The 27,848-nt window shown below is 32.4% G+C and overlaps 3 protein-coding genes across 6 annotated transcripts; 2 read left to right on the top strand and 1 right to left on the bottom strand.

The window, feature by feature from the left end:
* Positions 1–8,691: 8,691 nt before the first annotated feature.
* Positions 8,692–11,541, top strand: LOC130798338 (pentatricopeptide repeat-containing protein At2g17033). The gene is made up of 2 exons (XM_057661276.1): positions 8,692–9,120; positions 9,912–11,541. The coding sequence occupies exons 1-2, from the start codon at positions 8,812–8,814 to the stop codon at positions 10,980–10,982; spliced, it is 1,380 nt and encodes a 459-aa protein (XP_057517259.1). The 5' UTR covers positions 8,692–8,811; the 3' UTR covers positions 10,983–11,541.
* Positions 11,542–12,523: 982 nt separating this feature from the next.
* Positions 12,524–21,224, bottom strand: LOC130797652 (RNA pseudouridine synthase 7). 3 transcript variants are annotated; one of them, XM_057660350.1, is made up of 12 exons: positions 20,925–21,224; positions 20,791–20,834; positions 20,604–20,681; positions 19,253–19,353; positions 18,930–19,017; positions 18,523–18,601; positions 18,178–18,260; positions 17,208–17,273; positions 16,208–16,261; positions 14,272–14,397; positions 13,519–13,754; positions 12,524–12,868 (listed from the first exon to the last, which is right to left on the bottom strand). In XM_057660350.1, the coding sequence occupies exons 1-12, from the start codon at positions 21,079–21,081 to the stop codon at positions 12,766–12,768; spliced, it is 1,215 nt and encodes a 404-aa protein (XP_057516333.1). In that variant the 5' UTR covers positions 21,082–21,224; the 3' UTR covers positions 12,524–12,765. The 3 variants fall into 3 exon arrangements, with proteins under 3 accessions (XP_057516333.1, XP_057516334.1, XP_057516335.1); XM_057660351.1 differs by lacking the exon at positions 17,208–17,273 and having other exon boundaries at positions 20,925–21,201; XM_057660352.1 differs by lacking the exons at positions 17,208–17,273; positions 18,178–18,260; positions 18,523–18,601 and having other exon boundaries at positions 20,925–21,201.
* Positions 21,225–22,052: 828 nt separating this feature from the next.
* LOC130798288 (membrane-anchored ubiquitin-fold protein 3-like) lies at positions 22,053–26,776 on the top strand. 2 transcript variants are annotated; one of them, XM_057661211.1, is made up of 4 exons: positions 22,058–22,379; positions 22,481–22,695; positions 25,219–25,389; positions 26,434–26,776. In XM_057661211.1, exons 2-4 carry the CDS (start codon positions 22,566–22,568, stop codon positions 26,484–26,486), a joined length of 354 nt encoding a protein of 117 aa, XP_057517194.1. In that variant the 5' UTR covers positions 22,058–22,379; positions 22,481–22,565; the 3' UTR covers positions 26,487–26,776. The 2 variants fall into 2 exon arrangements, with proteins under 2 accessions (XP_057517193.1, XP_057517194.1); XM_057661210.1 differs by having other exon boundaries at positions 22,053–22,379; positions 25,219–26,776.
* Positions 26,777–27,848: the final 1,072 nt, after the last annotated feature.

Below are 27,848 nucleotides of genomic sequence, written 5' to 3' on the forward strand. Positions count from 1 at the left end.
TGCTTCGATCTGGATTATTGTTCTTCGTTTTTTTTCTTCGATTTAGTGTTGTTGTTCTTGGATTTTGTTCTTCATTGTTTTCAAGTTTTTGTTCTTCGTTTTTTTTTTCATTTTTAAGTTGTTGAGTTTTTGTTTTTGTTGTTCATGTTTTTGTTCTTTATTTTTTTTCATGTTTTTTGTTCCTTTTTTTTTTAGATTTTTTGTGTTGGGTCTTTGTTTTTTTTTTTTTGGTTTATGTTCTTCATTTATTTTTCAATTCTGGGTTCTTTTTGTTCTTTCACATTATTGGACCATTTATGAATTTTTAGAATTTTATCTATTTTTTAGAATTTGGAAAGGATAATTAATTTTTTTTAGGGAATCATTAATCTAATAAAGAACCATTAACATTTTACTAATTATTTTTTAGTTAACATTTTACTAATTATTTTTTAGTTAAAATTTAATTTACTTATTAAATTTCATTTAGTTCAGTTTTGTTGTGTAAATATTACTTTAATAATGTATATTTGTTAAAAAAAATTAAATATTTGTTGTTATAGTTAAATAATAGTAGTAATTACTATTATTATTTAGTAATAATGACAAATATTCAATTTTTTTTATGACCTGTAATCAATGTTAGCGACAAATTAGGCGACAAGTTTTTTTTTGGCGACAAAGCTATATGTCGCTTATTTTGTCGCCTAATATCTTTTGGGACAAAATAAGCGATAAAAACACTTTGTCGCATATTGATGTTCTATTTGTTGTGAATATTTTATGATATTAAGTTTAGTTTAGCTAGAAAAAGTAAAATTTAGTAGATATAATTAGTTTAGTTTAGCAGACAAGTTTAGTTATTAATTAATTAGCGCTGAATTTACATAATAAGTAGAAGCACCATAAAAGGGCTGAAGTAAAAATAAAAAATATAGTTAGCATTTTAGGAACTAAAAAAAAATATGGGAGAGAATCTAATGCAAAGCCAAAATATCTGGGAGTTTATATTATACAAATTCAGCAACAAAGAATATGCGAAGTACTATTAGATGAGTGGTGAATAGATGCTAGCTAGCTGCCTATTAACTTTTTTAATACTCATTTTATTTTATAATTTTTGTTGTATTTTTCATTTTGATTTCTGATATAAAATTTTGCTATACGTTTTTTATTAATTCTCATCAGTAAATTTTATTTACATATTTCTCTTCATTATAAATCATATATTTTTATCTACTTTTTTTCTTTTATTTTTTAATTTTTACAAGTATCGTACTTGCGATCAAAATCACGAGACAGATGCAATAGTCATAATAACACAATAAGGAAGAGGATAAATAAAGAGAATGTACATTATCCGTTTTTAAGGTTTGCACCACCTGAAATATGGGCAGACATCACTTGTCCTTGCTTACCAAACCCTTCACCATTCTTCCAAAAGCAGTAGATTCTTATACTTCTACATATTTATGTGGGCCGGCCGGTGCGATAGAGTTGCTTACCTACACTTTTCTCCACTTTTACCATTTCGGTTTATGAGTTTTAAGTTTCGTTATTTAGTCCGGTTTTGGATGAGATATTTTATCATATTAAAATTTTATCGAATTTCTCATCGTGACAATGTTTTAATTCGAATTGGTTTGAATATTGATCGAATTTGATACCACATCGTGTCAATTTTGAATTAAATCTATTCAAATCGCGATAATATTATTTCATATTGATATGATGGATTTGGGTTTAAATTGGTTATACTTAAGGTTAAACCAATTGGTTCGAACATTGGTTATAATATTTATATGATTAACTACAAGTTAGACTATTCTAGTTTGGGTTCATTAGTTATATCATATTCTAGTTAAATATAATCTAGTTATTTTGTATTTAGGTTCTTTAAGAACGTTAATATTAGATTGGTGTACAAAATTCATAATTGGTTATACTAAAACCGAATTAAAGACATGTCTCACATGAATGGAAAATTTGTGTTAAGAATCTAGTCCTACACTTTGAAGCATTTTGATAGGCCCCTCAAACCTAGGCATGAGCATTGAATTTTACACGCTTTATATCTTTAAATCTACACGTTTTATGCTTTTCTTGGTCTAGCTCATTCACCTTTTTTATTTTTGATCACCTACTTTATTAATTAGGCTATTTATCCTATGTATTTTGTTGGGATTTTGTGACTCAAATCGAGTCTAAGATCAAGTTTTAAGATGAATCAAGAGATAAGTCGAAGTGCGCGGGGTGCGGGGTACTACACGGGGCGCGGAGTAGCTACTGGATTGGAAGACGCCTAGGTCGCGGGCCGTACGTTTGGTCGTGTGTCGCGAGTTTCTGAAAGAAAAGCTATTGTTTTGGAAAACAGGTAGGTCATGGGCCGCAACCTAGTACGCGAGCCGCGACTTGTGCAGTTTTTTGCGGGTTTTTAGTTTTCGCACGTTCTTTTGATGGTTACTTAGTTTTTGGGTCGGTTTCTTTGTAATTGTTAACCTAATTTCTTTTTAATAAGTGACATACTAATTAAAACCCTCTTGTAATTAAAATTAGGGGATCTTTATTATTTTCTGCCTTGAATTCTTTATTAAAGTTATAGTTATAGTTAGTGGAAGATGTAGGTCATTGAAAATTGTAGTCTTTATTCTTCCATAATTTATTGATATAAGTAGTACTATCAATTCCTTTAAAGCTTATTTTATTTTCTTTCTGATCTCAACTCAAAAATGTTACAACTCCAACCCATCCATGGCCAATTCATATCGCAAGGGTAATGTCTAACTTTCATTTAGCCTATGTTTGATTACTTGCACCACATCTTCATTCAACTACAAAATGGTTTTGGACCATAGAGCCTGGTTTTAGACGAGATAGACAATGCTTGATCCGTAAATGTCCCAATCTAAATTTTTTTATGGAGAGTTAGCCATAGATAGAAAGCTACTATCTATCAAGATAGCGGACTTTTATTAACCTTGCATAATAGACTTGTATATGAACATAGAATGTAACGAAGTGTGGGATGCGTTTGCATCATGTTTGATTTAGTCTCTAGAGGATTTAGATCTTTTGGTTTGTATAAATCACACAAATCAAATTCAGTGTCGATCCTGATAATTTTTGGGCCCTAGGTAAAATATAAAAAAAGGGTCTTTGTATAAACAAAATTCGGTTCTTTTTTTCCAACTATTTCCATCACATCAATGCCAATAGATATACGCATTTAAGATTATAAAATGGTAAGGACTTATGCACAAAACTCATTTTTAATAAGGGAAAAGTGTGAGAAAATACTAATAAATTTTTTTTTTCCAAAAAATTTCTAATAAAAAATTTTCTTGTCAAAAAATACCTAACAAAAATTTTCTTTTCCAAAGAGTATCAATTAACGTTTTCCTTCAGTTGACCGTCAAATATAACGGTTGACCGGTCAAAATCGAAAATTCTTCTTCCTTATCTACATTTTCTTTTCCAATTTAATTTCCTCACTATCTTCTTTCTCTACTTTTTACTCAAAATTGAAATTAAATTGAAAAAGAAATTAAAGATGAGGAAGAAAAATTTTGATTTTGACCAGTCAACCATTATATTTGACGGTCAACTGAAGGAAAACATTATTTGGTATTCTTTGGAAAAGAAAAAATTTTGTTAGGTATTTTTTTGCAAAATTTTTTTATTCGGTATTTCTTGAAAATTTTTTTTTATTATGTACTTTTTGACAATTTAAACCATTTACAAATTGACCTTAAACAGCTGCACTTCAAAACTACCTTGAAAAACGGCCCTATTAAATCACATAGTTTGTGAATCTTTCACCAAAGATTCAATGGCAATTTATATTACGGTGCTCGTTATTTTGGATAAAAATTCCCGATGAATACTTTGATGGATGGGCCAATAGGCCCTTCTCCTAGTCAATGTTTTACACAATTACGGTAAAAATAATCAATATATATTCAACAGTCTAAAATGAGGGTAATTAAATCTCCAATCAATATTTTGATGGATGAATTAATTGGGCCTTCTCCTAGCAAATGTTGGACACAAGTGCGGTAAAAATAACCAATATATACTCAACAGCCTAGAATAAGGATAACTAAATCAAAGAATTCGTAAGGTCTTCTATGAGAATGATTTGCTTTACAAATGATTTCTTATTCATTATAGAAATACAAGTAAGCTAGGGAAAAATGGAAACAATATAATCACAATATTTCCTAGAATATTCACAATGTATTAAATTACAATTTTAACTTTTGATCAACCATATAAACAATTCTAATTTTAGGGTAATTTATCATAAATTATTGTTGTTCAAATGGCGACCTATTTTTACAAGTTAATTGCTAAAAATAAGAAAAATAAAATCAAAAATCAAAAATATTAAAAATTAAAAGTTAAAATCAAATAATAAGCCTTTGAGCGGGAAATTGGGTATGATGATGTTAATGATGAAAATCCAAAAAATAAATTACTTGATTTCTCTTTTTAATTTATTTTTTTTTTTGATTTTTCAAATTTTTTACGGTTTAATTTTGTATTTACATTCTTTTATGCAAAATGACTTGTTAAGATAAGAAGTTACCTTGGTGCATTCTTAGCAAGCACCCCTTATAGTTGAAATTATTCATGTTTAATAAAAAATTATGATTATTGTAGTACATTATCTTTTAAAATGAACTACACAAGCCATATATCACAATGTTATCAAGGTCTTTAAATTCATGTATCTATGGTTGATCCATTAGCCTTTTTTTTTTCCTTTTTCTTTCTCTAGATAAAGAAACCTAGTACAAAAATCAACATTAATAAAATTACCAAGAAAAATGTATTCTAAATATATACCCATATAAAATTGCAAAAGTGAAGTTACAATAGTGCCAATGATAAGCAAATAATGGATTTGCTTTTATATTGATTTTCTTTTTTCTAGAAATTAAACAAAATCCCAATCCCTATCCTTAAAAAAGGAGTAAAACCACTTTGATTTGAACATAAAATTACATATCATTTCTAATTTGTCAGCCTTTGAATCCAATTCAATTATTAAAATCAAGAGATAGTTGCTAAAATTTGATCCACAACCCTTAAAACTTTTTTTGCCCTCAATCAATCACCATATCTTGTTCCCATCATTTATGGCCTTCACATAACTTTTTTTTATATGATATCATTTTTGCTTAGCTAATCTAACACTTTTTATCTTCCTAGCTTTTTCTTAGTTGCCACTACTATACTATTTTAATTTTTTCATTTAATTCAATCATAAATATGTATGTATAGTTAACCCACTATTTCCTATTATATTGGGAGAAAAATATCAAGCTTTTTTACACTTTTGGTTTATCTTATCTCATCGATCACGTTGTAAATGTTTTCAAAATAAACGAACTGATATTTTTCGTGTTGTAAAGATGTAATAAAATCACGTTTGGGTTGTATCAAAGGATATCTTATGGTTTCAACCGATATTTAATTTAGACATTACGATAATTGTATCACTCTCGTAATCGTATCAGCACTTTGTTACTGTGATCGCGACCATTAACATATTTTTACACTATGTATCTAATCATAAATATGCACCTAAGGAAGTTTAGATTCAGACTTATCTAGATTATAATTCAAGTCATTTGATAAACCACTCAATTAACATTGAATTGTATAATCATCATCTTCATCATCATACCCAATGTATCCCGCTCATAGAAAAACTATGGATAGAGTCTAAGGAGGAAAGGACAACAAAAACTCATACCCATAAAGGAGAGCGCAGTCAAAAAAGTCCCCCGATTCTAGAGAGATTGAATTGTATAATATAATTAGAAAAATAACAATAAAGTTAATCCTATATATAAAGACGAGGGATGAGCCCACTAATTTATATTAATATATTTTAAATTCTCTTTTGCTTGGGTTGTCATCCTTTGGAAACAATAGTTGAGAAGCCCGACGTGTCTTTAGACAAAGAAAAACAAAAATATTGAGATGATAAATATCAATAAAGGTCCACCATGCATATATTACGTAGTACAAATAGGAATGTGGAAAACTAAAGTTGTGGTGCCCTATTTGCCAAATTTTGTAGAAGATACACATTCATTTTCTTGTGCAACTAATAATGCTAATGCTAGAGCGAGGTAAAATGAACTTGACTCGAATTTTAATTCACCATTTGACTACTTCTAAAAATCTAATTAGGCCTTGCTTTTTTTATATTTATTTTAAAATTTTAAGTCCTAAACTAAAGTAAAAGTAATATAAATAAATGCAAACAAATATTTAAGGATCTTAAAGTATTAAGATCTTATACAGTCAAACACTATTTTTTTCATGTGTTGATCGAATTGTATGTAACTTCAATAATTTTTTATGTTTTAATTATGTATAAAGACGTGTATTACTTCTCATATTTTGAGTTTATCTTCTAAAAAATAGTAATTTTAATCTAAAATCAACACAAATTATTATTTAACCATATTTTACATAGAATGAATTCGGCTAATAACGCATTCTAGTACAACAATAAACCACTTACTATAACCACACGCTACTCCTAAACTGTATCTCATTTAAACTGATATTCAGTTTGATATAAACAACTAATGCAAATCCGAAATTGAATCTTGTCCAACTTGATCTTGAATCAAGTCAGATATGACTCCTACCCAATAAGTTAGCAAATTGAATTTCTGCAATGCTCTAATTGTAATCGACTTTAATTCAAGTCGACTTTAAATGATTAAACTCGTAATTCTATCGATCTGAATCTCAACCAAACCAAACGGCAATTGATCTTGTCCAAATAAATAACTTAATACACATCTCCACTGATTTAATTTGATTTCTTGATATCCACTAATTATTTTGGATACTTGAAAGTTGTTATTTTGATGTTATTTTAAAAGAAAAATTTATATATATATATATAAATTTGGATACTTATGATTTTATTAGAATATCTGAAACAAATCATCGAAATTTGTAATTAATGACAAGTAATAGGCTATTAGCTAGACAAAGACAATGATCAATGAATACGTAGTCACATTCATAAAGTGAAATTAAGTTAATTGACGGAAAGAAGAAGCATTCACCTTCAGGCGTCCACCTAACGTGAAGAAAGTCAAAAATTGATTAATTGCAACAATAACTCACGTTTACAATGGGAGGAATTTGCTTTACAACAATTTACAATGACTCAGGAATAGAGCTGTTGAACGGGGCGGATCGATTTAATGGGTTAAGAATCGAGTTAATTTTAACGAATTATTAACATGGTGGGTTATTAACGGGTCGGATTAATATTGGGCTTTACTATAAAGGGTCTTAAAAAGGTTATTAGAGAGTCATAACAATTAATAATACAAAGTTTTAATTATATACACGGCTACTACACTCGGTTATTACTTTTCCTCCTCTACCAAATTTATTTTAGAGTTTGATCCAACTCGACATGTTGAGCAGCTCTACTTATGAGTGATTGAAATTAAAGTTTGGGTTGATTTGATTTGGTAAAAATTTATTTTAGTGTTTAAATGTGCTTTTAGAAGTCAAATAAACAACATGATCTTGCATATGACCACACTAACGGAATATTAAATGAATTTTATTGTAGATACAACAAATAAATTTGTTCTATGTACATTTTAACAAAAAGTCAAGTTTGCTATGTACTTGACTAATTTCTAAGAGTGTTTCTTTTATATAACTATTATATTTCTGCATATAATTTTGGAATCTCGCATAGTACGTCTCATTGCAATTCATCCCGTGATTGCAGATTTATTTGATAGTTAATGCAAGTTGATTTTTTTTCCTTTTTCTTCACATGTCTTAGTCGATAATTAAGTAGTGCATCATTTTGAAAATTTCTCACGAGGGCTTTAATATCTTATAATGGTAACGAGAAAAGCCCTAAAATTTCGTTTTTGATCTTATAAAGAATACTCTTGTAATTTTGGTCTTCATTGTTACATTGAAGCCTCTTTTAGTACAAGCAGAAAAGTGCCCGATGAAATTTACATTGCTCCACATTCTATCTAAGAATGTGTTTACAAAAGGCATTGAAACAAAGCTTATAGGTGTGCACAAAAAAATCTCATCTTACTCCTCATATTATTTAAATATGTGTTTGCACAAAAGAATTGATAACAAGTGATAGGAGAGCACAAGTAAAAGAATCAACTCATTTTAAGGAGAAAGTGGAACGGGTTCTACATGAAACAAACGAATTTATTAAGATTTTTGATCCAATTAGATAAATATGTTTTGCGCTTTAAAATAATTGTAACATTTAACTTTTTCATGCAGTTTAATATACTAATTTAATTCTTGATATTTTTTAATTATATCAGTATAATAATAATTATTATTATTATATTATAAAAAATTAATATAAATAATCTTTACATTGAGACGTATCAAATAAGTTTCACTTTTGACTGTGTTTTAACTTATAAATTACCATTAATCACAAATTACAAATGATGAATAAACGATGCAATATTTCTAGTTAGAAGTTTTAAAAATAGATCCGATGACCTGATATTTACCCGAGCTTATAACCGAACCCAACTTGATTCGACTTCAAAATGAATTTAAAATAATGTAAAAATCAATATAAACACAAGATTAATTTTAATCTGACCCAAAATCAACTCGATAACCCAAAATAAATACCTCAATTTCTAATATTGCAAGTAGGCACATATCCATCGACCCATCGTAGGCTCTAGCTGTCATTCACTTGTGCAGCCGATGTGAATGCCATAGACCACCAAAATGCTGCAAAAGATGAAGTAAAGAGTTAACATACAACTTACAACCATGGTCGGAAGTGCCAGTTTTTTGAGCCATGGCTTTGTCCACCATAACTTCCCACAAACCCAAAATCTGATTTCTCATAACTATAATCCCAAATTAAAAGTGATAAAATGTGCATTAACCAAACAGGGTAATCGTTTTCTGACTTCAATTTCAAGTTCAACCTTATCTTATTCAATTGACCCATCTCCAACTCACCGCTTAATTCACAAATTTGTATCAACTTCTTCAAAATCAGTGAGTCTTACCACTCTCAATCATCTTATTTCTCCACGTTCTGCTCATTCTCGCCTTTTCTTCATCGTACTTCCTGTAAGTCATTTCTATTACTTCCAACTTCATGATGTTCTCATCTTGTGTCAATTTAGCATTCTCATTAGTCAATTTTTATCTTTTGGGATTAAAGCTCTGTCATTGCTATTGTTATTGATGAGCCAATCCAGGATTTAACATCTGTTGTGCATAGGGCCGGCTCTATAAGACGGCAAGAAGTGTTTGTGCTTTGAGCCCATCCAAAAATTTAAAAAATTATATTTTAATATTTCATAAGTTACAGACTTATGTAAGTAGTATATTTATTAATTAGGACCCCATAATTAATGTTTCTCGCCAAGCGTCTTAAATCTCAAGGATAGTCTTGATTATGCAATTTAATATTAATGGTTTTTAATCAAATAACCCGCATCATGGCATTGGTAGTCTAGAATCTCCTCTCAATAGGGACAAGACTTAACAATTATTTAGTTTCGAATTATAATAAATTATTATATTGAAATGGGTTATTAAATTATGTGCTCGATTTAGTTATTTGAGGTTGCATTTAATGTTTTCTGTCAAGATCAATTTGAAACCACCTCTTTGTTATTGCTAACGAAGTAAACATCCGTTGTCGGAGCAATAGGTGGGAGCTACCAATGGCATTGTTGTTCATCTTGTGTTAATATGTCATCATAGTTGTTAATTCTCTTGTTAGTTATATTTAAGCTTATTGCTTGTTTGGATGATGTTAGCTACTTGAATCCCATTTCCCATATTAGGAATTTGTTGAAGTTTTTTGATGATTTGTGATATGTGAAATTGCATTTATCTGTCTGCTATTACAGCTTTACATGAAAATTACACAAGTATCTTGGTTTTCATGGAACTCCAAACTAGTAGCCAGTGTTATTGCATTTCTATACAAACAAGGCCAAATAGAACAAGCTGAACTTCTCATTGCAGAAAACATTTCAAGTTTCTGTTCCAAAGAGAGAGATCTCGTCGCCTTTTACTGCAATTTGATAGATTCTCATGCCAAATTGAAATCAGAAAATGGGTTTTGTAATACATTAGCACACTTGAAAGAGATCGCATCGAAATCGACATCTACCTATGTAAGAAAAAGAGCCTATGCAGCCATGGTTGGTGGACTCTGTGTCATGGGCCGTCCCCACGAAGCTCGTAACTTGATTGCTGAAATGAAACAGATGGGTATAAGACCATCAGTTTTTGAGTTTAGGTCAATAGTTGAAGGGTATGGAAGAATAGCATTATTTGATGAAATGTTGCAAAGTCTTTCTGATATGGAGAAAAATGGCTTTGCATTAGATATGATCTCTTTAAACATGGTGCTGTTATCGTACGGTCTGCATAATGAGCTTCCGCGGATGGTTTGGTGGCTGCAAAAAGCGAAAGGTTTAGGCATTCGACTTTCAGTACGAACATATAATTCCGTTCTAAACTCCTGCCCGACTGTGATTTCATTGTTGCGAGATATTAAAACTGTGCCCGTTTCACTACACGAGTTAATTCGAGTGTTGGAGGGTGGTGAAGGTTTATTGGTACAAGAATTGGCTCAGTCATTGCTCGTAGATGAGATCATTGCGTGGGATCGGTTTGAGTCGAAGTTGGATATGCACGGAATGCACTTGAGTACATCGTATATAATAATGCTTCAATGGATGGAGGCGCTGCGTAAAAGATTTACTTCCGGGGAGTATGAAGTTCCTGCAGAGATAACGGTTGTTTGTGGAATGGGGAAGCGTAGCAGTGTAAGAGGTGAATCGCCTGTGAAAACACTCGTGAAAGAGATAGTTGTTCGTACGAGGAGTCCTCTTAGGGTTGATCGAAAGAACATCGGTTGTTTCGTTGCCAAAGGGCGATCTGTCAAGGAGTGGTTGTGTATAAATCAGTAGGATTTCGAGTTTCTAGCCATCAGTCCAAGCAGACGTATGATGCATGAAGCTGTGCCACTCTTTGAAGATGATGAGGCGTTTGTTCATCGACTAGGAAGGTTCTCGACTTTTTGTGACTTGTGAACAAATAATCTGTCGAATCTCGAAGCTATGTAATCAATACTAGCCACCACCAGCCCATCAGCAAAGCAATGTTGCTGGGATTTGGGAAATGGTATTGCATACATCTCTTGATCTCCATCAGTGGGTCAGCTCATCTACAAGCGTCCAGGTTAAGATCGAGATCCATTTGGTACTTACGATGCTGTATCCTCTCGACTTTATATTTGTTGATCCTTTAGAAGAAACTCTAGGTTTTCCGATTGGAGCTTGCCTTTTATGATGGCCATTTCATACTGGAACAGCGAATAAAGACTTTGACTAATTTTAACCTTCGGTTTTTGTTCGCTGTTACTAACAGCGAACAGCTCCAAGTTACAGATTTGTAAAAAAAAACTGCTTATCTTGAGAAATAGTTTGAAATTTTAGCTATTATGTAAATTTTTATATTTTTTTCTTATTCATTTCAAATTTTCGAAAAAAAATTAGTACGCTCATGTCACAAGTAAAAAGGACTAGAAGTATTTTCTATAACAAAAAGGGAAGGCCAAAAATCTAGAAACTATCAAATGTTTAAATTTTTGTTGTTTCAAAAAAATTCCAATCTTTTTTGTTTGTTTGATTTGATAATAAGACTAGAGAATCCATACAAGCTACAGATAAAGAAAGAGAAAAAATTAAGTAGGGGTGAAAAATAAACTCCTATCACAAGGATAAAAGAGAAAATATTCAACTATAAGGCTACCTCGTGATTCTAAAAACTACTCCTACTGTCAGATGGATTTGGAACAGAGAAAAAGTGAATATTGGTAATAAATGATAAAGTGTGAGGTGAAATTAAAAGTTTAGAATATGTGGATAAGACTAAAAGAAAATGGTGGATCATTGTCAAAAATAAAACTAATGCAAAATAAGTAGGACATGTCAAAATGACAATTTATGCAAAATGCGTGTTACGGACAAAGTATTTAATAATATAAAACATTGTGAAGAAAAAAGACTAAAAAGAATGCAATGACCTGTTATTTAGGAGTAACTTGGGGAATAAGTTAGTTTTAAGTGGTAGCTTTACTATAAAAAAGAGGAATTAGAGGGACATTACAATCAAGAAATTAGTAAGCAAATTGTGGGTAAGTTTATACTCATTTTTAGGAGACCTTAAGCTTCTAAAAGTGCTTGATTTATCTTTTTTTTTTTTCCATTTCTAGGGCTATAATCTTTCTTGGTTCATCATTATTATAATATCATTTTGCTTTTGTCCTTTTAATATTTCATTCCCAAATTTACTATTTAATTCAAGTAGCCAGGTCATAACAAAGAACCGACGCATGTAAAATTTCACGTTCAGTAAAGTTGTTTCAATATGTGCAAGACAAAGACAAATAGTCAAATACCATAATAGAAATGCACCATTCTTGTACGTAATGAAAACTTGTTCCCAGTGTATCAATCAGAAAACTAAATAGAGATTAATTACCAAAAATGTTCTGCATATAGTAGAAAGTGGATAAAAAACATACATCAAATTAATCAAGTTTCGTTATAAATTAGGAATTCAATCTAATGTATCAAGAGTATAATCCTAACTGCAACAAATATGAGCTTGATATGTTCTAACAGGAAGTTGCCCGACCCTGAGAATTGGAGCAGGAGAATAATTCTGAAACCAGAACTAAACTTTGCATCAATCAAGTGAAGCCCAATCTGGGTATGGGCACTCGTATGTCCAATCGGGACCTGTGTATTTTATACAATGTAGCCATAAACCTTCCTCACACCCATCATACCTGCAAATAGAAATACGAATTAGAATAAGCTACAGCATCTGGACTGAAGTCAAAAAATTACAGTAGAAATGAAAATATGATTCTTGTTTCGCAATGAGGAAAGCATGTAAGTAGGAAAAAAAGAAAATATACAAGCAGATGTAAAAACAAACAAAACATCATTCGGTACAGAAATATATGTTGAAATTTCGTTATTTATTATTTCACGAGAAGTTTCAACATGAAACACAATGCATCTCTATGTGCAAAAATCTTCCTTAATTTTCATTACCACTTTCACACAGTTGTTGCCTGTTGGTGGTATGAAAGCGAGCACGTAACTCTGCAAGTAAAGATGCATTACCTTATGACATTCACAAGTGGACTTCTACGTAAAAGTACAAAACTTTCATTTCTAAATTAACAAACAACACGACAATACAACACCACCAACGGAAAACAAGCACCACCGGTGATTGATCAAGATATTCTAAATAACATTGTCAACCGAGTTTATAATGGGTGCAAGAACTTATAGCTTAATCAAATTGTTTAATAGCAGTTTTAACCTTAGATAAGAACACATGTATTGATGTCTTATGTGCTTCATTTAGCAGCATATTTCATAATTCGATTTATCGTAAATATCACAGACAAGAACAAATCCTTACCCATTAGGAGCCAAACTTGGGCAATGAGTACACATAGGATCCTTGCTAAAGTTATTGACGGATTCCTCTTCTGAATCCTCGTTATTTCCGGATATTTCCCATGAAAGAGAATCCCTCAATCTAGCAGCAGCTCTATCAACACCTGTTCCTGCAGTAGAGCGCCTACCAGCTGATTCATCAAGATAGAGCATATCATTGGCAATTGGATGACCAGTATACTGTAGATGAACTCTTATCTGACAAAGATATATAAAAGAAACAGAATTAACAAGAACATTCATTTCTGTTTCTGATGAAAAGAACCAGCATAATTAAAAGGCTAGGAATGAAGTGTATTTTAATGTACCGGTAGATCAACTTTGGCAGTAGTTAGAAAGAAAAAAAGAGTTCCTGCGGCACCACAGGCTCAAATGGCTAAACAAGGGTCATTTTTTTCACCAAACAACCACGTAAAATCCTTAAATCTTTATGATCCGTACTGGCCTACTTTATTATCGTTTATTATGATACACAGTGCATGACACCCTTGTTCATTGCACATACATATCAGAAGAGGGCCTGATTCCAAACGTCCGACAAAGCAATGAAATTAATCTTACTGACAGTAATATGTTTCACTTTCAGCTAATAACAAAAATTGATCATAAATGAAACCAACAACAGATGACAGGCTTGAGCTTAGTAAAAGTTGTCGTTAAACCAAACAAGATACAGCATGAAGTAGGACTGCGATATTGTAATGCTTATTTATACCTGATGAGTTCGTCCAGTGATAGGTTCACATAAAACAACGCTGTATTTTCCATCGGTTTTTATTCTTTTGAATTTTGTACAAGCAGCCTTCCCCTTCAGCTTTATATCGGAAGAACCATCACCAACCTACATCAGCAAAGAGATTCAAAAAATGTAAAGTTAAACCACTAGCAAAAGATCAAAACAAGGGTTCCAGATTCGATTAGCAACAAAAAGTAACATTTGAATGAGTTGAAATATCGAATATTCAAATAGCAACACTATCAAGAAAAGGACACTAACAGAAAAAATGAAGTTTTTCTAAGAACAGTAGTATAGAGCAGCAGAGCCACAGTAGAATCTCAAGCAGAGAATACAAGCAACTTCCAACCAAGATTTAAAACAAAAAATTAACTAATACACCCTACATAATAAAATTGTAAACTAAAATTTTTTAAATATCTTTTCTTCACTTTAGACATCAAAAGGTAAACCAAAAAGGATTCCAGGAATTAAGAAAAGAAACTTTAAAACCAAAAAATGATAAAAACATGATACAAGTCAACAATAATGCTAAAGCCTTGATTCTTACGTGATGGAGCTGTAACACATCAGCTGGACGCGTTGCCGAAACTGATAGTTTGGACAATTCGAGTCTGCCCAATGACTCCTAAAAGAATTTTCCTTATTCTTATTATTTCCCAAAGCTAATTATTATTACAAAGGGTGGCTCTTTATATGGCCTAAGCCCCATGAGACAACTACAAAAAATAACTAATCTAATTGGCACAATACAAAGACTAATAATAGTGAAAAGATGATAATGCCCTTGGACCCTTTGACCGGAATTATCACGGGAGCATGATGAAGAAGAAAATTCTGATCAATTAAAGTTTTTGGTAATGGCCTATTTCGGTAAACAGGTTTATGAAACGAATGAAGCATAAGATGAAACATTATTAAACTAGAATATAGCATTTCAACGCCAAAAAGAGGTACAAGGCTAACTCAGCTTAAAAACTCTAGCCCTTCTCAACTGAATGAGTTGGTTATTATGTCTTAGGAAGTTTCTAACAGATATGAATGCTTGTTTAGATATTCCATTACTGTCAAGACCAACTTCCTTTCAATTGAGTTACATTTAGGAAGTTTCTAACAGATATGAATGCTTGTTTAGATAAATTATTTTATCATTCTAATAAGTACCGAGATCAACTTTACCTGACACCTCTAGAAATCCTACAAACCAACTAGAGGCAATGAGTATTGCATAAATCCATCCCCTAGTTCCAAATACCGAAAGGCTATTTTCAATCATCCATTTGAGTTTACTGTAGTCAAAAACGCTAAACTCCACTTCATAATTAGTAGAAAAAAAGAATTTAGAATTTAACCATAGCGCAAACTATTGCCCACATCACCATATTGCGACCGTAGTAAAGATTGCAGTCTCTGAGCTTACCATGACCAAAAAAATGGCCAGACAACTCTGCAATTCCGCATAAAGGTCTTTCACATACTTGTATGCTTATAAGTTCCAATAGGTCTCCTTATGTCCAACCTTTATTTCGTTGATATTAAAGCATTAGCTTTATCTCTATAATAAGAATTGCACTATCAAGATTCAAGGCCTTAAGAACTGACTATTTCTCATGCGGCCATATGCCACAAAACTTAGAAAAATGCTATAGCCAGTCTTCATCGGGGTTGCAAATTATTAGAAGTCAAAATTAAAAAATATTGATAACACGATCACCCATTTCCCAAATTGATACAATTTTAAAAAATTCGTTCATTTTGTATAGGGAGTCTAATACTTTCTTAACTCAAGTCTCCAACAGTAGATCCATTTCATTTAAACTCCAAAAAAAGCAATGAAATCCAACCAATCCAAGATACCCATAACTTCTATAATTTGTTGTTATACACATCCATGTATTTATAGAAAAGGTCTGACCTCCACATAACTTCTTCCTTCACGAGCATCATAATTTACATTTGCATCAACTTGCTGCAAAAGGGAAAAGCAAATGCTCCGAATTAAATTAAAATAAATGTTTATTATCATCACCAAATACCAAGACAACAGACAGAAAAGGTTTATACACAATGCTCAATAAAAAAATTCAAAAGACAACTGATCTTAATCCCTAAACAAAGCAGGAACATGATCACTTCAAACATGGGTTGATGTGTTACAATACTCACTCTATCCCATCTATACTAGGAGCAAAAAGCTCCCACGTGCTCATAAGTGGGAGAAGAAAACTCAATGGACTAAGGAGCATATGTTGGGATACCAGTGTCACATGATTCGTTAGTCTCCTCGCGAATCGCGAATCAAAAAACGCAAATTATGGTCGGTTTTGGGCCATTCTTGGGCAAATTTGAGCGAATCGCGAATTCAAGCGAATTATGTTACACTGTGGGATACACAAGCATGAGTTTAGGCGCAACCACTGAGACAATCCAATTGTTCAAAGTAAACAACAGCCTCTCAATAAATAAGTTCTAAGAAAAGAAAAGGAGACTAGAAGAACCTATTAAGCATCCGACAACCTATGTTATCTAGACTTGGAGAAAAAATAAGCTAATATTTGATTGAAGAATAATTTGAATGTATCGACATGAATGTGAGTACATTAAATCAATGAGGTTTTTTCTCAAAATGATTCCAGATGTACATATAATACCACTTTACTCCAATATCGCACCCCTCTATCAGAGCAGCCAAAAGTTGAGGAGAGACAAATTGCCTCACTATTGTTGCTAAAAAGCAAATCTATCACCGTTAGATAATCATTAGCTCTCTTTACTTTGCTAAATGACATCTAATCCCCTGAATCATGTACATGAATGGATCTATGACACACTTCAAAAGACTCCTTTCAACAATAAACATCAGAAAGAGAAAACAAATATATGTTATGTTTGCAAGAAATTGATCTAAGGAGTACCTCACCCTCTGGAAATACCCCTACAACCTTTGCAATATACTGTTTATGCACAAGCCCTGCTTCAATCTTAGTAGTATAATAACAAGGTCAAATGTCAGTAAATGAAACATATATTCAAAAAAGTGCCTTATATTGACAAGCCATAACAAGGTCAAGTAACTTTTTTTTGGTATGTATGTACTACATACCTATTTCACAATATTGTAGATAATCTCCCTTGTTTAAGAATCTCATGGCTTGCAAGGTAAAGGTCAGATGCATGCAACCTCGCCCTTGTTAGTGATAACAAAGAGGGTGTTGTAATAGATCAGCCGGACCCGTTACCGAAACCGATTAGTGAACACGAGATATGAGCAATTCGAGTCTGCTCTTGACTCCCAAAAGGACTTTTCCTTATTTTTCAATTAATCCAAAACTAATGAATTATTACAAGGGTGGCTCTATATATAGCCTAAGCCCCCAAAAGACAATTAAAAGATAACACTATTCTAACTACAAAGTACAATGACTAATTAATATGAAATGTCGATAATGCCCTTGGACCCGAGTCATGACAAGTGTTTTTGATTCACCCTTGGTAACAAATATCATCTGCAACCTTACTATAGGTTTGGTTTTATCTTGATGAGTAGTTAATTATTTGACAAAATATAGATTAAATAAAACTCTATCACAACTAAGTTCAAAAGCTAGCTATTTTTTATAAGTTGATTCACAATTTTATAGAACAATTGCAAACCATAAGCAAACAAAACCAGCTAAAGGACTGACACTTCATCTTCTGGGTTGAATCTGTATTTCCTTAGTATAACTCCTCATATACACTACCTTGCAAAAGATCCTGGAACACAACCCTTTCTATTGACATTTGAACTTCATTTCAGATATTGACTCTATTTCTACTGAATGAAAGTCATAATTATGGCAAAGTATAAAGGTCCTAACCAAACTAACATAAATCATAACTTACCTGCTGTCTGAAAGTGTCAGCCTTAGAAGAGCTCCTAGCTAATATCAGAAGTCCAGAGACTAGGCGATCCAACCTATGTATTGCTGGACTTTACAGTCAAGCCTTGTAAATGGTAACGTTAACACACATATTCACAGAGATACACATAACCAGTGTTACCTGATTTACTAATTCCACTACATATTATGAATTTTGGCCATACCGGCTTAATTTGGGTGTATTACAAAATCAAACAGCAATTTATATAGCAAATTAGGTAACATTCCTATTAAAAGCAGCAACAAGCCATCTTTCAATTTATTAATTTGAATAAAAAGAGAGAAAATGAATCTCAAATCAGGATACGGAATAATGGGGCTAAACCCTGTTCTGCTTCAAGAATTCCAACTATTGTATTCTTCCGATATTGACCACAGGGATGAACCTGTGTCGTAAGCAAGAAAAGCATTATTTTGAGCACTACATCATTGATATGAAGTCGGGGTGTAAAATGAGAAAAGCATTGCTCTCAGAAACAATCCTTGGCCAACATTGATGCCTCAAATCTCAGTTATTGGACGGCGGTGCATATTTCAAGATGGTCATTTAAAAATTTAAAAGAATATATAGCAATTACCAAGTCCTACAATGTTAAAAACTCTCATTCTTTCAAACAAGATAATGATAAATGTTGAGTCAGACTGCCTTAGGCCTACGATAAAGAAGTGTTATTTAATAAATAAAATTAAAACTACATAAAAACAAAGCCTTACAGGGACAGAAGCAGGTTTGCAGACAGTTAACACATCTTCCTCTTCCTTCAGAACTGAGACATCCCAGGCCATAACCGGTGGTTCATGCCTAAAGTTTTAGTCGTATTAATTACAAAGTAGCATCTAATATTAAACCATCACAAAAAATGGCAAACATGAAAAATGGTGTCCACTACTAAGAACTATGACCACTGTACACAGTTGTGGAATTTCTACATCAATAAAATAAATCAGGTTGTTCAAGATAAATATTCTAAGAGCAACATCACATGTGATTTAGAGCAAGTCTCTGAATAAGAAAATACTACACAATAATACCTAACCTGTGCACAAAGTGGCTGATCTTCTCTGACGGTTTGACTCTATAGTAAATTGAGACATTTTTTCCTTCAACCTGAATTCGTCCACATTTAACAGCTCTAACCTGAAGAACCCAATATTTAGCCCAGTAAGTATAATAATTCAACGCATACAATATAAACACACACTTGAAAAACAACCAGTCTATGACATCCTCTTGGTCTTAGTGCTATTGTTTGAAAATGGAGGATAGCAATAAAGAACACACAAAATCCAGCAAACACCAGTGCAAATCTGGTCGTTGGCGAATTCTAAATCAGGGTTAATAAAATATACACTCCACATTTTCCCCATATGAAAAAAAAATGAATCTCTCCCATTCCCTCCACTTTCCCTTCCCCTTAACTCCCTGATTCAATCATGTTGTTAGTCTATAAAAGTATGTATGTTTTTTCTGTTTCAAACTAGACATACACATACAGTAGTAAAATAGCATTCAAATATAATGTAAAGAAAATTGAGATATTAGTTACTAAATCTGGAAAAGGGAATAAAATTAGCAACAGAGGCCTGCAAATCCTTTGTTAGCAATCACTTAGAAAAACACTAAATAGAGACACACTTGGACACTTCCATCCTTGTCAAGAACAAATTCGTTACTCACGTAATACCGCAATTCATTCTTCAAGTAATCGAAGCAATGTAGCAGAGTTCAAGGCTTCAAGCAATGTAACGACTAAAAGCAACAAAACACAGCAGAACACCATTCGATAGGTACTTCAGGGCAGTCAATAAGAGGAAATTTGGTTTTGGTGAAAACATTTTCCATGGAATTCGGCTTTCAATGAAAACTACTTTTCTATGGAAAGTGCGAAAGATAATAATTATTCTTTTGTTTGGTTTGATGTAAAACTCGTACACATTTCATGTAAAAAAGACTATAACTAGTTCTCATAATCACTATTTAATACAACAATCAAACGAGTCATCTGGGAAATGAAAGTGTCGGGGTGGAAAAAGTGTACGAAAAGAATAAGTCTAATATTACTATTGTGCACCACTCCTCACTTGCCTCATCACTAGCTTACATTTTTCACTCTCCACTCCACTAACACACCCTCTCTAAACCATACTCCCTAAGTCTAAAGTTAATACACACTATTTTAGAGTATAGTAAGTCCATAGAAGACCAACTCGCAGGAAAACTGGTTCCTTCTAATTTTGAAGCAAAATGTTTTCCAAGTGAAACCCAATTTACCATTTTATGTCTTGATCAAACTAAATAACCGAACTCCAAACCAAACACCCCCTAAAACCCCATATATCTAATAACAAAATACAGACAACCCAAAAGAAAGAGACTGAAAAACTTACATAGTAATCCTGAGGTCGCCCTTTAAATTCCTCAGTGAACATATCAACTATAGTTTTCCCAGCCCAACGATTTTTTACCTAAATAATTCATAACGACAAAAACCAAATAACAAATTCAGTCGAAAACCCCCAAAATAATAGAGATTTTTACAAGACAATAAGAGAATCTGAGATAAAATTAACTAACATGACAAATAAACTCAAAGTAATAAGGTTTAACATGGCGCCTCCCTGCAAAACAAAAGACTTTGAATCACCAAACAAAGATGATTGTTTAACAGAAAATCAAAAGAAATTAGGATTAAAAGATGTAAAATTAACCTTTATGAAAAATGTAATCGTCACGATGAGGAGGATTAGCAGGCGTTTGCCAAACAATGTCCATGGTGATGTTGTTATCAGTATCAGTAGTGGTGATACAAGGGGTAGCTATGGCTTCAACCGAGTCGATTTGTGTTTCTTCTCTTTTCCTCTTCATTTTCCACCCATTAGATATCGTACTGCAATCACCATATTTGTCGAATGCTCAACTACTTAGATGCTAGAACCGAGAGAATTAGGTCTATTCTCGGTTGCCCTAGTATCACTTAATAAATTCCGGTTAAAGTTGCAATTTGATTGATAATCTCATTTGATTTTTTTAATATGCACGGTTTATAATTTATAATTCAAAATATAATCAGATGAGATCTTATTTGATTTATTATGACATAAGGATTATTAGTATTATTTTTTTGTAATTTTTAGTGTTGCACTGTTAGAGATATTAAGACTTTAATATATGTCTTAGTAAACTTTTCCAAATAAAATGGAACAAAGTCATTGAAACGAAAGGAGTATAATATTTATACTTAATTTTACGTTATACTTTATAAATAACTTAACTTTAAGATTAAATTTAATAAATAATTCATAAAATGAAAAGAAGGTAATGATCATTACAGCTTTAGAGTTTAATTAAAATTAACAAATTTTCTTTATCATTCATTACTTTACATTTAGAATTTAATCTAAAAATTGAAAAACAATTAATATTTTATATAATTATCTTAACTTTCCAATAAAGAATAAATAGTAAACTAATAAAATATAATTTAACTTTTATGTTTCCAAAACAAAAGTATATAACCCTTATTAATGTATATATCATTATCCTTAAAAGAAATTATAGTTATTTTTTAAAAAAGGAATAAAAATAGTTATTTTTTATTAGTCAAGTAAGTTATGTAATAATAAGAAGTAATAATAAGAAATTAATTAGAAAAAATTATGTGGAGTAGCTTATGTAGTGCCTTCGTGTCAAAAGTAGGTCGCTGACTTGCACGTCATGTTTTGTCATGGGTCATGCGGGTTGCCCCGAACCAAGAGTGAGTCGTCTCCATGCCATCCATAGCCCAACTGTAGCACCCACCCCACCCCACCAATTCTTTCATTTCTTGGATACAATTTATTTAACAAAACATGAGTGTTTAACATCAAAATGAGGTCACCCACAAGCTCAACCCTTCTTCCTCCCCCAACTCCCTAGAACTAACTTGGAAACTTTCCTCTTTCCATCATTTTTCTTCTTCAATCTCCCTAAATTCTTCCTAGATCTTCCTTAATTCTCCCACTCAACCTTTTCTCTCTTTCAATTCCCAATTTCTTCTCAAATATTACTTCCTCTTGTTCAACAAACAACAGAGAATCACATACTTTTTTTTTCTTTCTACGGTATCAGTCCTTCTTTAGAAGATCACTTCTCCAGATCCAAAAACTTTATTTTTTGTAATTCAGGTAATTTCTTCACTTAATTCAATTGTTTCAATTTCGATAAATTGATATGTGTAAGAATTTATATGATTTTTTTGCACTTTTGATTGGTGGGTCAACCCCAGTTAGGATCATTCTGGGTTCAATTCAAATTGGCCCATCAATTTTTGGTTTTTGATAATTGTAAGATTGAAGTCAATTTCAATTCAAATGCCGGAAGAAGATCTGGTGGATATAAAGTTCAGGTTGTACGATGGATCAGATATTGGTCCGTTTCGTTACTCATCTACTTCCACTATTGAGATGTTGAAAGAAAGAATTGTCTCTGAGTGGCCTAAAGGTTTGTCTTCTATTAATTGTCCTGCTTTTAGTCATAATTATTTATTATTATGTTTTCTTAATGTGGAGATGGTACATCTCACTCAAATTACCCGTATATTTGGAGTATTTTTGTTGTAGAGTTATAGGCGAATATAGAGACTTAGTTTCTCGAGTAGGTGTATAGAAGTATGAACTTTTATTGCCCGGTTTATGAGGGGCAGCAGGGGGTGGAGCTAAAATACAAGATCATTTTTCAGGCCTTTTGGGGCCTAAAACAAGTAATTAGACTAAAGCAAAGTAATGGGAAATAATATTTGAGGCCCTCGATTTAGGTGGCCTGTGTACTCGCAAACCTTGTTCATATCCGGATGTTCACAAGGGTAGTGGACTGAATTTTGGGGTTTCCATTTTCTAGTTTCTAAACTATACAATTATATTTACAATAGGTTTTTGGATAATTCAAGTTTGATTATTGCAGACTTGCAGTTGTTGAATATATGGTTGTTTAATATTAGTAGCATTAGTTTTTTAGCTTTGTATTGAAGAGAAGCATAATTTCGATAATTAGCAATCCTTTTACAAGTATATGGGGACAAACGATTGCAATGACATTCCTTATTGATGAGTGAATAGTGATTGTTCGTAGAAGCTTCCATTCATATTTTCTGTGATCTTATGTGTACAAGTTGGACAAGATGGGGAAAGAATAGTTCAGCCATTTGTTTTAGCTTAGATATGAAGAGGGATGAACATTTTTACGAGTTCTTTTGTTGTTTTGAACTGTACTCCTCCCTCCCCCCTACCCTTGTGCACCTTGTTAGAAATTGACCTTGTTTTGCATATTTAGAATTTGAGATGCAGCCTTTCTCTCTAAAATTAAGTTTCTATCCCTTTTTGGAAGTTTGTAAGATTAAAGACACATTTATTTTGTAGCATTAAATTACATGTATATTTGAAGTATTTTTGCTATTGAATTATATTTTAATAGAGGAGTTGGTCTTGCATGGATTAAGTGCATACTAAAATAGTGTGCACCAACCTAAAATTAAAGGAGTGTGACTTAAGGAGTGTAATTAGGTGGAGTGGAGGTGAGGAGGGTGAACTTGTGAATGGATGATTTAAGAAGGGTGCACACTAAAAATAATGTAGACAATTCCATTTTAGACTTACACTGAATAGAGTGATTTAGTTTCTCATGTTGGTGTATAGGAGAATGCATTTTTATTACCCAGTTATATAGGAATAAATTTTGGGGTTTTTTCCGCGTTGTAGTTTTTTGAACTATTTAACTATATTTCCAGTATGTTTTTGGATAAATCAAATTTGCTTGTTGCCGTTGTTGATTATTTTGATTGCTACTTGCAGCATTAGTTTGTTGGTTTTGCATCAAATGGAAGCTAACTACTCCCTATGTCCGGTTTGAATTTTTGCAAAGAGAAAGTGGGAGTTTTTGAAGAAAAAAGTTGATATTGGTAATAAATGAAGAGAGAAAATGAATTGTGTTGATGAAATTAAAAGAGAGTTAAATGTATGGATGAGATTAAAAGAAAGTAGTGGGCCATTATCTAAAAATAGAAATGATGCAAAACAAGTGGGACGGATCAAAATGACTATTGATGCAAAATAAGCGGGACGGAGGGAGTATTCATTTACAAGTATATGGGTGCAAATATTTGGAAGGATGTTTTTTCTTGATCAATGCTTGTTCATAGCAGCTTGCGTAGTTTCATTCATACTATTCGTCCCCTTATTTGCACAATTTAGACAAGATATCAAAAGAGGGGTTCGGGAATTTGTTTTAGCTTAGTTAGGTAGAGAGTTGAACATTTTCTAGGGACTATAATAAGACATTTTTTGAGCTTTTTCAATATTGAAGAAACCAAAGGAAGAAAATAGAAATGATTAAAAACCTAGAAGAAAAGCAAAGAAGATATGCACAACAAAGAAGACAGAAGAAGAGGAAAAAAAAAAAAAAGCTATCTAATGTTGGTGAAGGCACTTAGAGAGAAGTCCGCTTCTTTGGGACTCAAAGCAAATATATTTCTTCTCTTTCTCCTTTTCAAAAACAAGAGAAAATTCCTTTTCCCTTTTATTCTTTATGTGAATAAGACAACTCTTTTTTGTCTAATTTTTCAGTTACATAATTAGAAAAGTTGTATCCTCGAATTAGCCTGAAGTACAAAAATCGCACATATCTTGCCTAGTCAAGCGAAGCAATTTTCAGGAACCTCTCTTGGAGGCGCACTTTTTTAAAACTAAGCATGTAGTCCTCACCCCTTGTGCACCATGTTTAGAATTTAACTTTGTTTTTGCATATGTGGATTAATTTATGCAACCTTTTCTGTCTAAAACTGTTTCTATTTGGGAAGTTGCTAGGATTGAACAGGCATTAATTCTGTTTAGGAGATGTAGTTTAGCAACATTTGTCGTAGCCTTGTATGGTTATTGATTGTGTTTTTGAATTCTTCTTTTCTTGGTGTAGCTAGTAGGTTTTCTGTTTGTGTAGTCTAAAGTATTTATGTTCCTTTGTAACATTGCTTAGGAAAAACTGTTTTACCAAAAGTAGCAAATGAAATCAAATTGATAAACTATGGTAAGATATTGGAGAACAATAGAACTGTTGGCCAGTGCCGGGCACCTTTTGGTGAGCTTGCTGGAGGAGCCATGGTTATGCATGTTGTCGTACAGCCATCTCAAGCAAAAACTAAAGCAGGTATTTACATTTTTTTGGTTTTGTTTATGATGGTTTGGTTTGCTGTTGATGTATGATTTTATGTTTCCTGGAGATCTTATTGTCTGCATAAGATACTGCATGCCATAATGTCTTAAAATCTGATATATAAGATAATTTGCATGAGTTCCACCAGATGAGATTGTTGCCATCTATTGAAACGGAAATATGTGTTTTCGTAATTGTTATATGATGTTTTCTTGTTCTGGCAAATAATATTTACCCTTTGGGCACTATTTTCTTTCCCTTATATCCAAAGGAAGGAAACGGCATCCTCCATTTTCCCCACATTATTTCCCTCTAACTAGTTGCTATTTGAAGAACAACATTCCATCACTTGAATGTCATTTTTTTTCAACTCTCCTACACTTCCCATTCTTCCAATAGAGCACTTACCTATCTCTCTTATGCGCTACCTTTTGCTCTAATAGAAAAAAAACTGCTAACTTGAAACATGTTTTTTAAAATTTTATGCTGTTGAGTTATGCTTGATGAGAAAATTCCAAATTTATTAGTATGTTTAGTTGAGATTATTATCTTATGTCTATTATTACGTCTAGTGATATAATTTGTGTTTTGATTTTAAACTCGGGTAAGCCTTTTTATTAGGGGTGGGATGTCTTGTAGGGCATGTGAATGATGTTAGAACACGTCGTTTATTTGGTAGTGCAAATTGCAAGATCTATGGAGTATTGCCTGCCTGAACTGCGGTGCTGCAGTTGTTTAACGCATGCCCCATACGACTAAATAAAGCAACAAGTGTTCTTTATTCTCTAGTATTGAACAGAACCCAAGTTCTCATTTTTGTAGCTTTTACTCTGAATCATGATTGTTGACATTGAATGGTTAAGCCTCAAGATGTGTAAGTCGTAACATGTCTATTTAAAGATTTTTTGTCTTCTGGCATGCATCAGATGCACAAATATAGTTAACTTTATTCCTTCGGTGGATCAGTCTTGAGAGTCTTTTATCTGAATTTGCTATATCCTTAACATCGAGTTCATCATCTATTATTGTTCTGAGCAGAAAAGAAGATTGAAGAGTCGAAGAAATTTGTTTGCTCTTGCTCGATTATGTAGACCCAGTACCATCAAATAGGTGGATATTGTGCATTAAGAATTGGAAGCTGGAGTTTGCAGAAGCTTATTTAAAAAGCCATCCTTTCTTTTTTATGCTGTGTCGGAATTCAGATTGAGCTTTATCACAGCAAGTTTTATACCGCTCTGGCCTCCTAATTTCTTGGAACGTTTTTTTTCTTTTTTGATGTATGAGTAACACGAAGCTGTATAGAGCTATTTGCTGTAATGGAAAACCACAATCAACTGAAGAATATATGCCCACTGTTTGTGTGACTGATTCTATGATAAAACCGTGTTATTTTTCGTTTTGGGGAACAAAAAATTGAGTTTACAGATTCATTTGATTCTATACACCTTATAAAGGAGATGTCAGTTAGTTGTCGAGACTACGGAACTGAGATTACGAGTGGTGATACTGGCTGGTGAGGGGCGAGAGTTGAAGAGCTTTGTTAACATGAAAAGCCAAATTGAAAGTGTTGTACAATTTCTCTTGTTTCATTTTATCTCTTTTTAGTCCTTTCCTTCCCCTTTTGCAAGCCAGACAGACCTCAAGTCTTGTTCCATTATCAGTGATAATCGTTTTGTGATGTCGATATTGAAAATTTTGGCTATTGGTTGTTGGCTTTTCTAAGACGTGTTTGATTCCAAAGGGAGCTTTTGATAAGCTCATCACTTCACTATCTGCAAAATATTGGAAAAAACCTTGTTAAAACATTGAAACATTATAGGCATAGCACCTATGATTGTGGGTTGTTATTGTTATAAATAAAGAAATGGGTAATAATAAGACTAATTGGTGGTCTAAAAGTACTTGTCCACTTCTTTTCTTGATACCCCATCCTTCTCTAAAAAAATAGCTTTATTTGACCAATATGTGTGCAAACATTTCAAGTTATTTATAGTCATTAATTTAATATTTCAAATAAGTTAGGCTTTGTGAGGGGAGAAAAAGATAAAAATAAAGGATAATTCTAGTATTTCGCATAAGGTAGGATTCGAATAGGGGTTTTCGTTTTCTGAAAGAGGCAGACAAACCATACCTCACAGATGTTCTATTTATTAAGCCACAAACACTTTTTGGTCTCCGTGAGGGCATACATACCCTTGTTCCTTCAAGGAGAGGGCAAGGAGAAATGTGCGCATGCAAATAATCTCACAAAGATAAGTTCCTGTAAAAATAAGGAGAAAGTAACAATATGTCTGAAAAGACACCTGCAAATTACGATAACATTTTAAGTTAAAATCAGGCTATTATTTGGAGATAAAAGGAGTACTTAGCCGTAAAGATTGACTTTTTTAAAGAGTATGATTAGATTTTTTTTTTTAATTGAGAAACATAATTAGTTGAAGTTTAAGACAATA

The sequence above is a fragment of the Amaranthus tricolor genome, chromosome 13, assembly GCF_026212465.1.
Source record: "Amaranthus tricolor cultivar Red isolate AtriRed21 chromosome 13, ASM2621246v1, whole genome shotgun sequence".
In the NCBI taxonomy this organism is placed as follows: domain Eukaryota; kingdom Viridiplantae; phylum Streptophyta; class Magnoliopsida; order Caryophyllales; family Amaranthaceae; genus Amaranthus; species Amaranthus tricolor.

Coding starts and splice junctions, on each gene's coding strand:
- LOC130797652 (XM_057660350.1), bottom strand. CDS start 21,081: ATGAAGAGGAAAAGAGAAGAAACACAAATCGACTCGGTTGAAGCCATA. Junction 19,018..19,252: donor ATCAGCCACTTTGTGCACAG/GTTAGGTATTAT, acceptor CTAAAACTTTAG/GCATGAACCACCGGTTATGG. Junction 17,274..18,177: donor CTGACACTTTCAGACAGCAG/GTAAGTTATGAT, acceptor TATACTACTAAG/ATTGAAGCAGGGCTTGTGCA.
- LOC130798338 (XM_057661276.1), top strand. CDS start 8,812: ATGGTCGGAAGTGCCAGTTTTTTGAGCCATGGCTTTGTCCACCATAAC. Junction 9,121..9,911: donor TTTTCTTCATCGTACTTCCT/GTAAGTCATTTC, acceptor CTGCTATTACAG/CTTTACATGAAAATTACACA.
- LOC130798288 (XM_057661210.1), top strand. CDS start 22,566: ATGCCGGAAGAAGATCTGGTGGATATAAAGTTCAGGTTGTACGATGGA. Junction 22,696..25,218: donor TGTCTCTGAGTGGCCTAAAG/GTTTGTCTTCTA, acceptor AACATTGCTTAG/GAAAAACTGTTTTACCAAAA.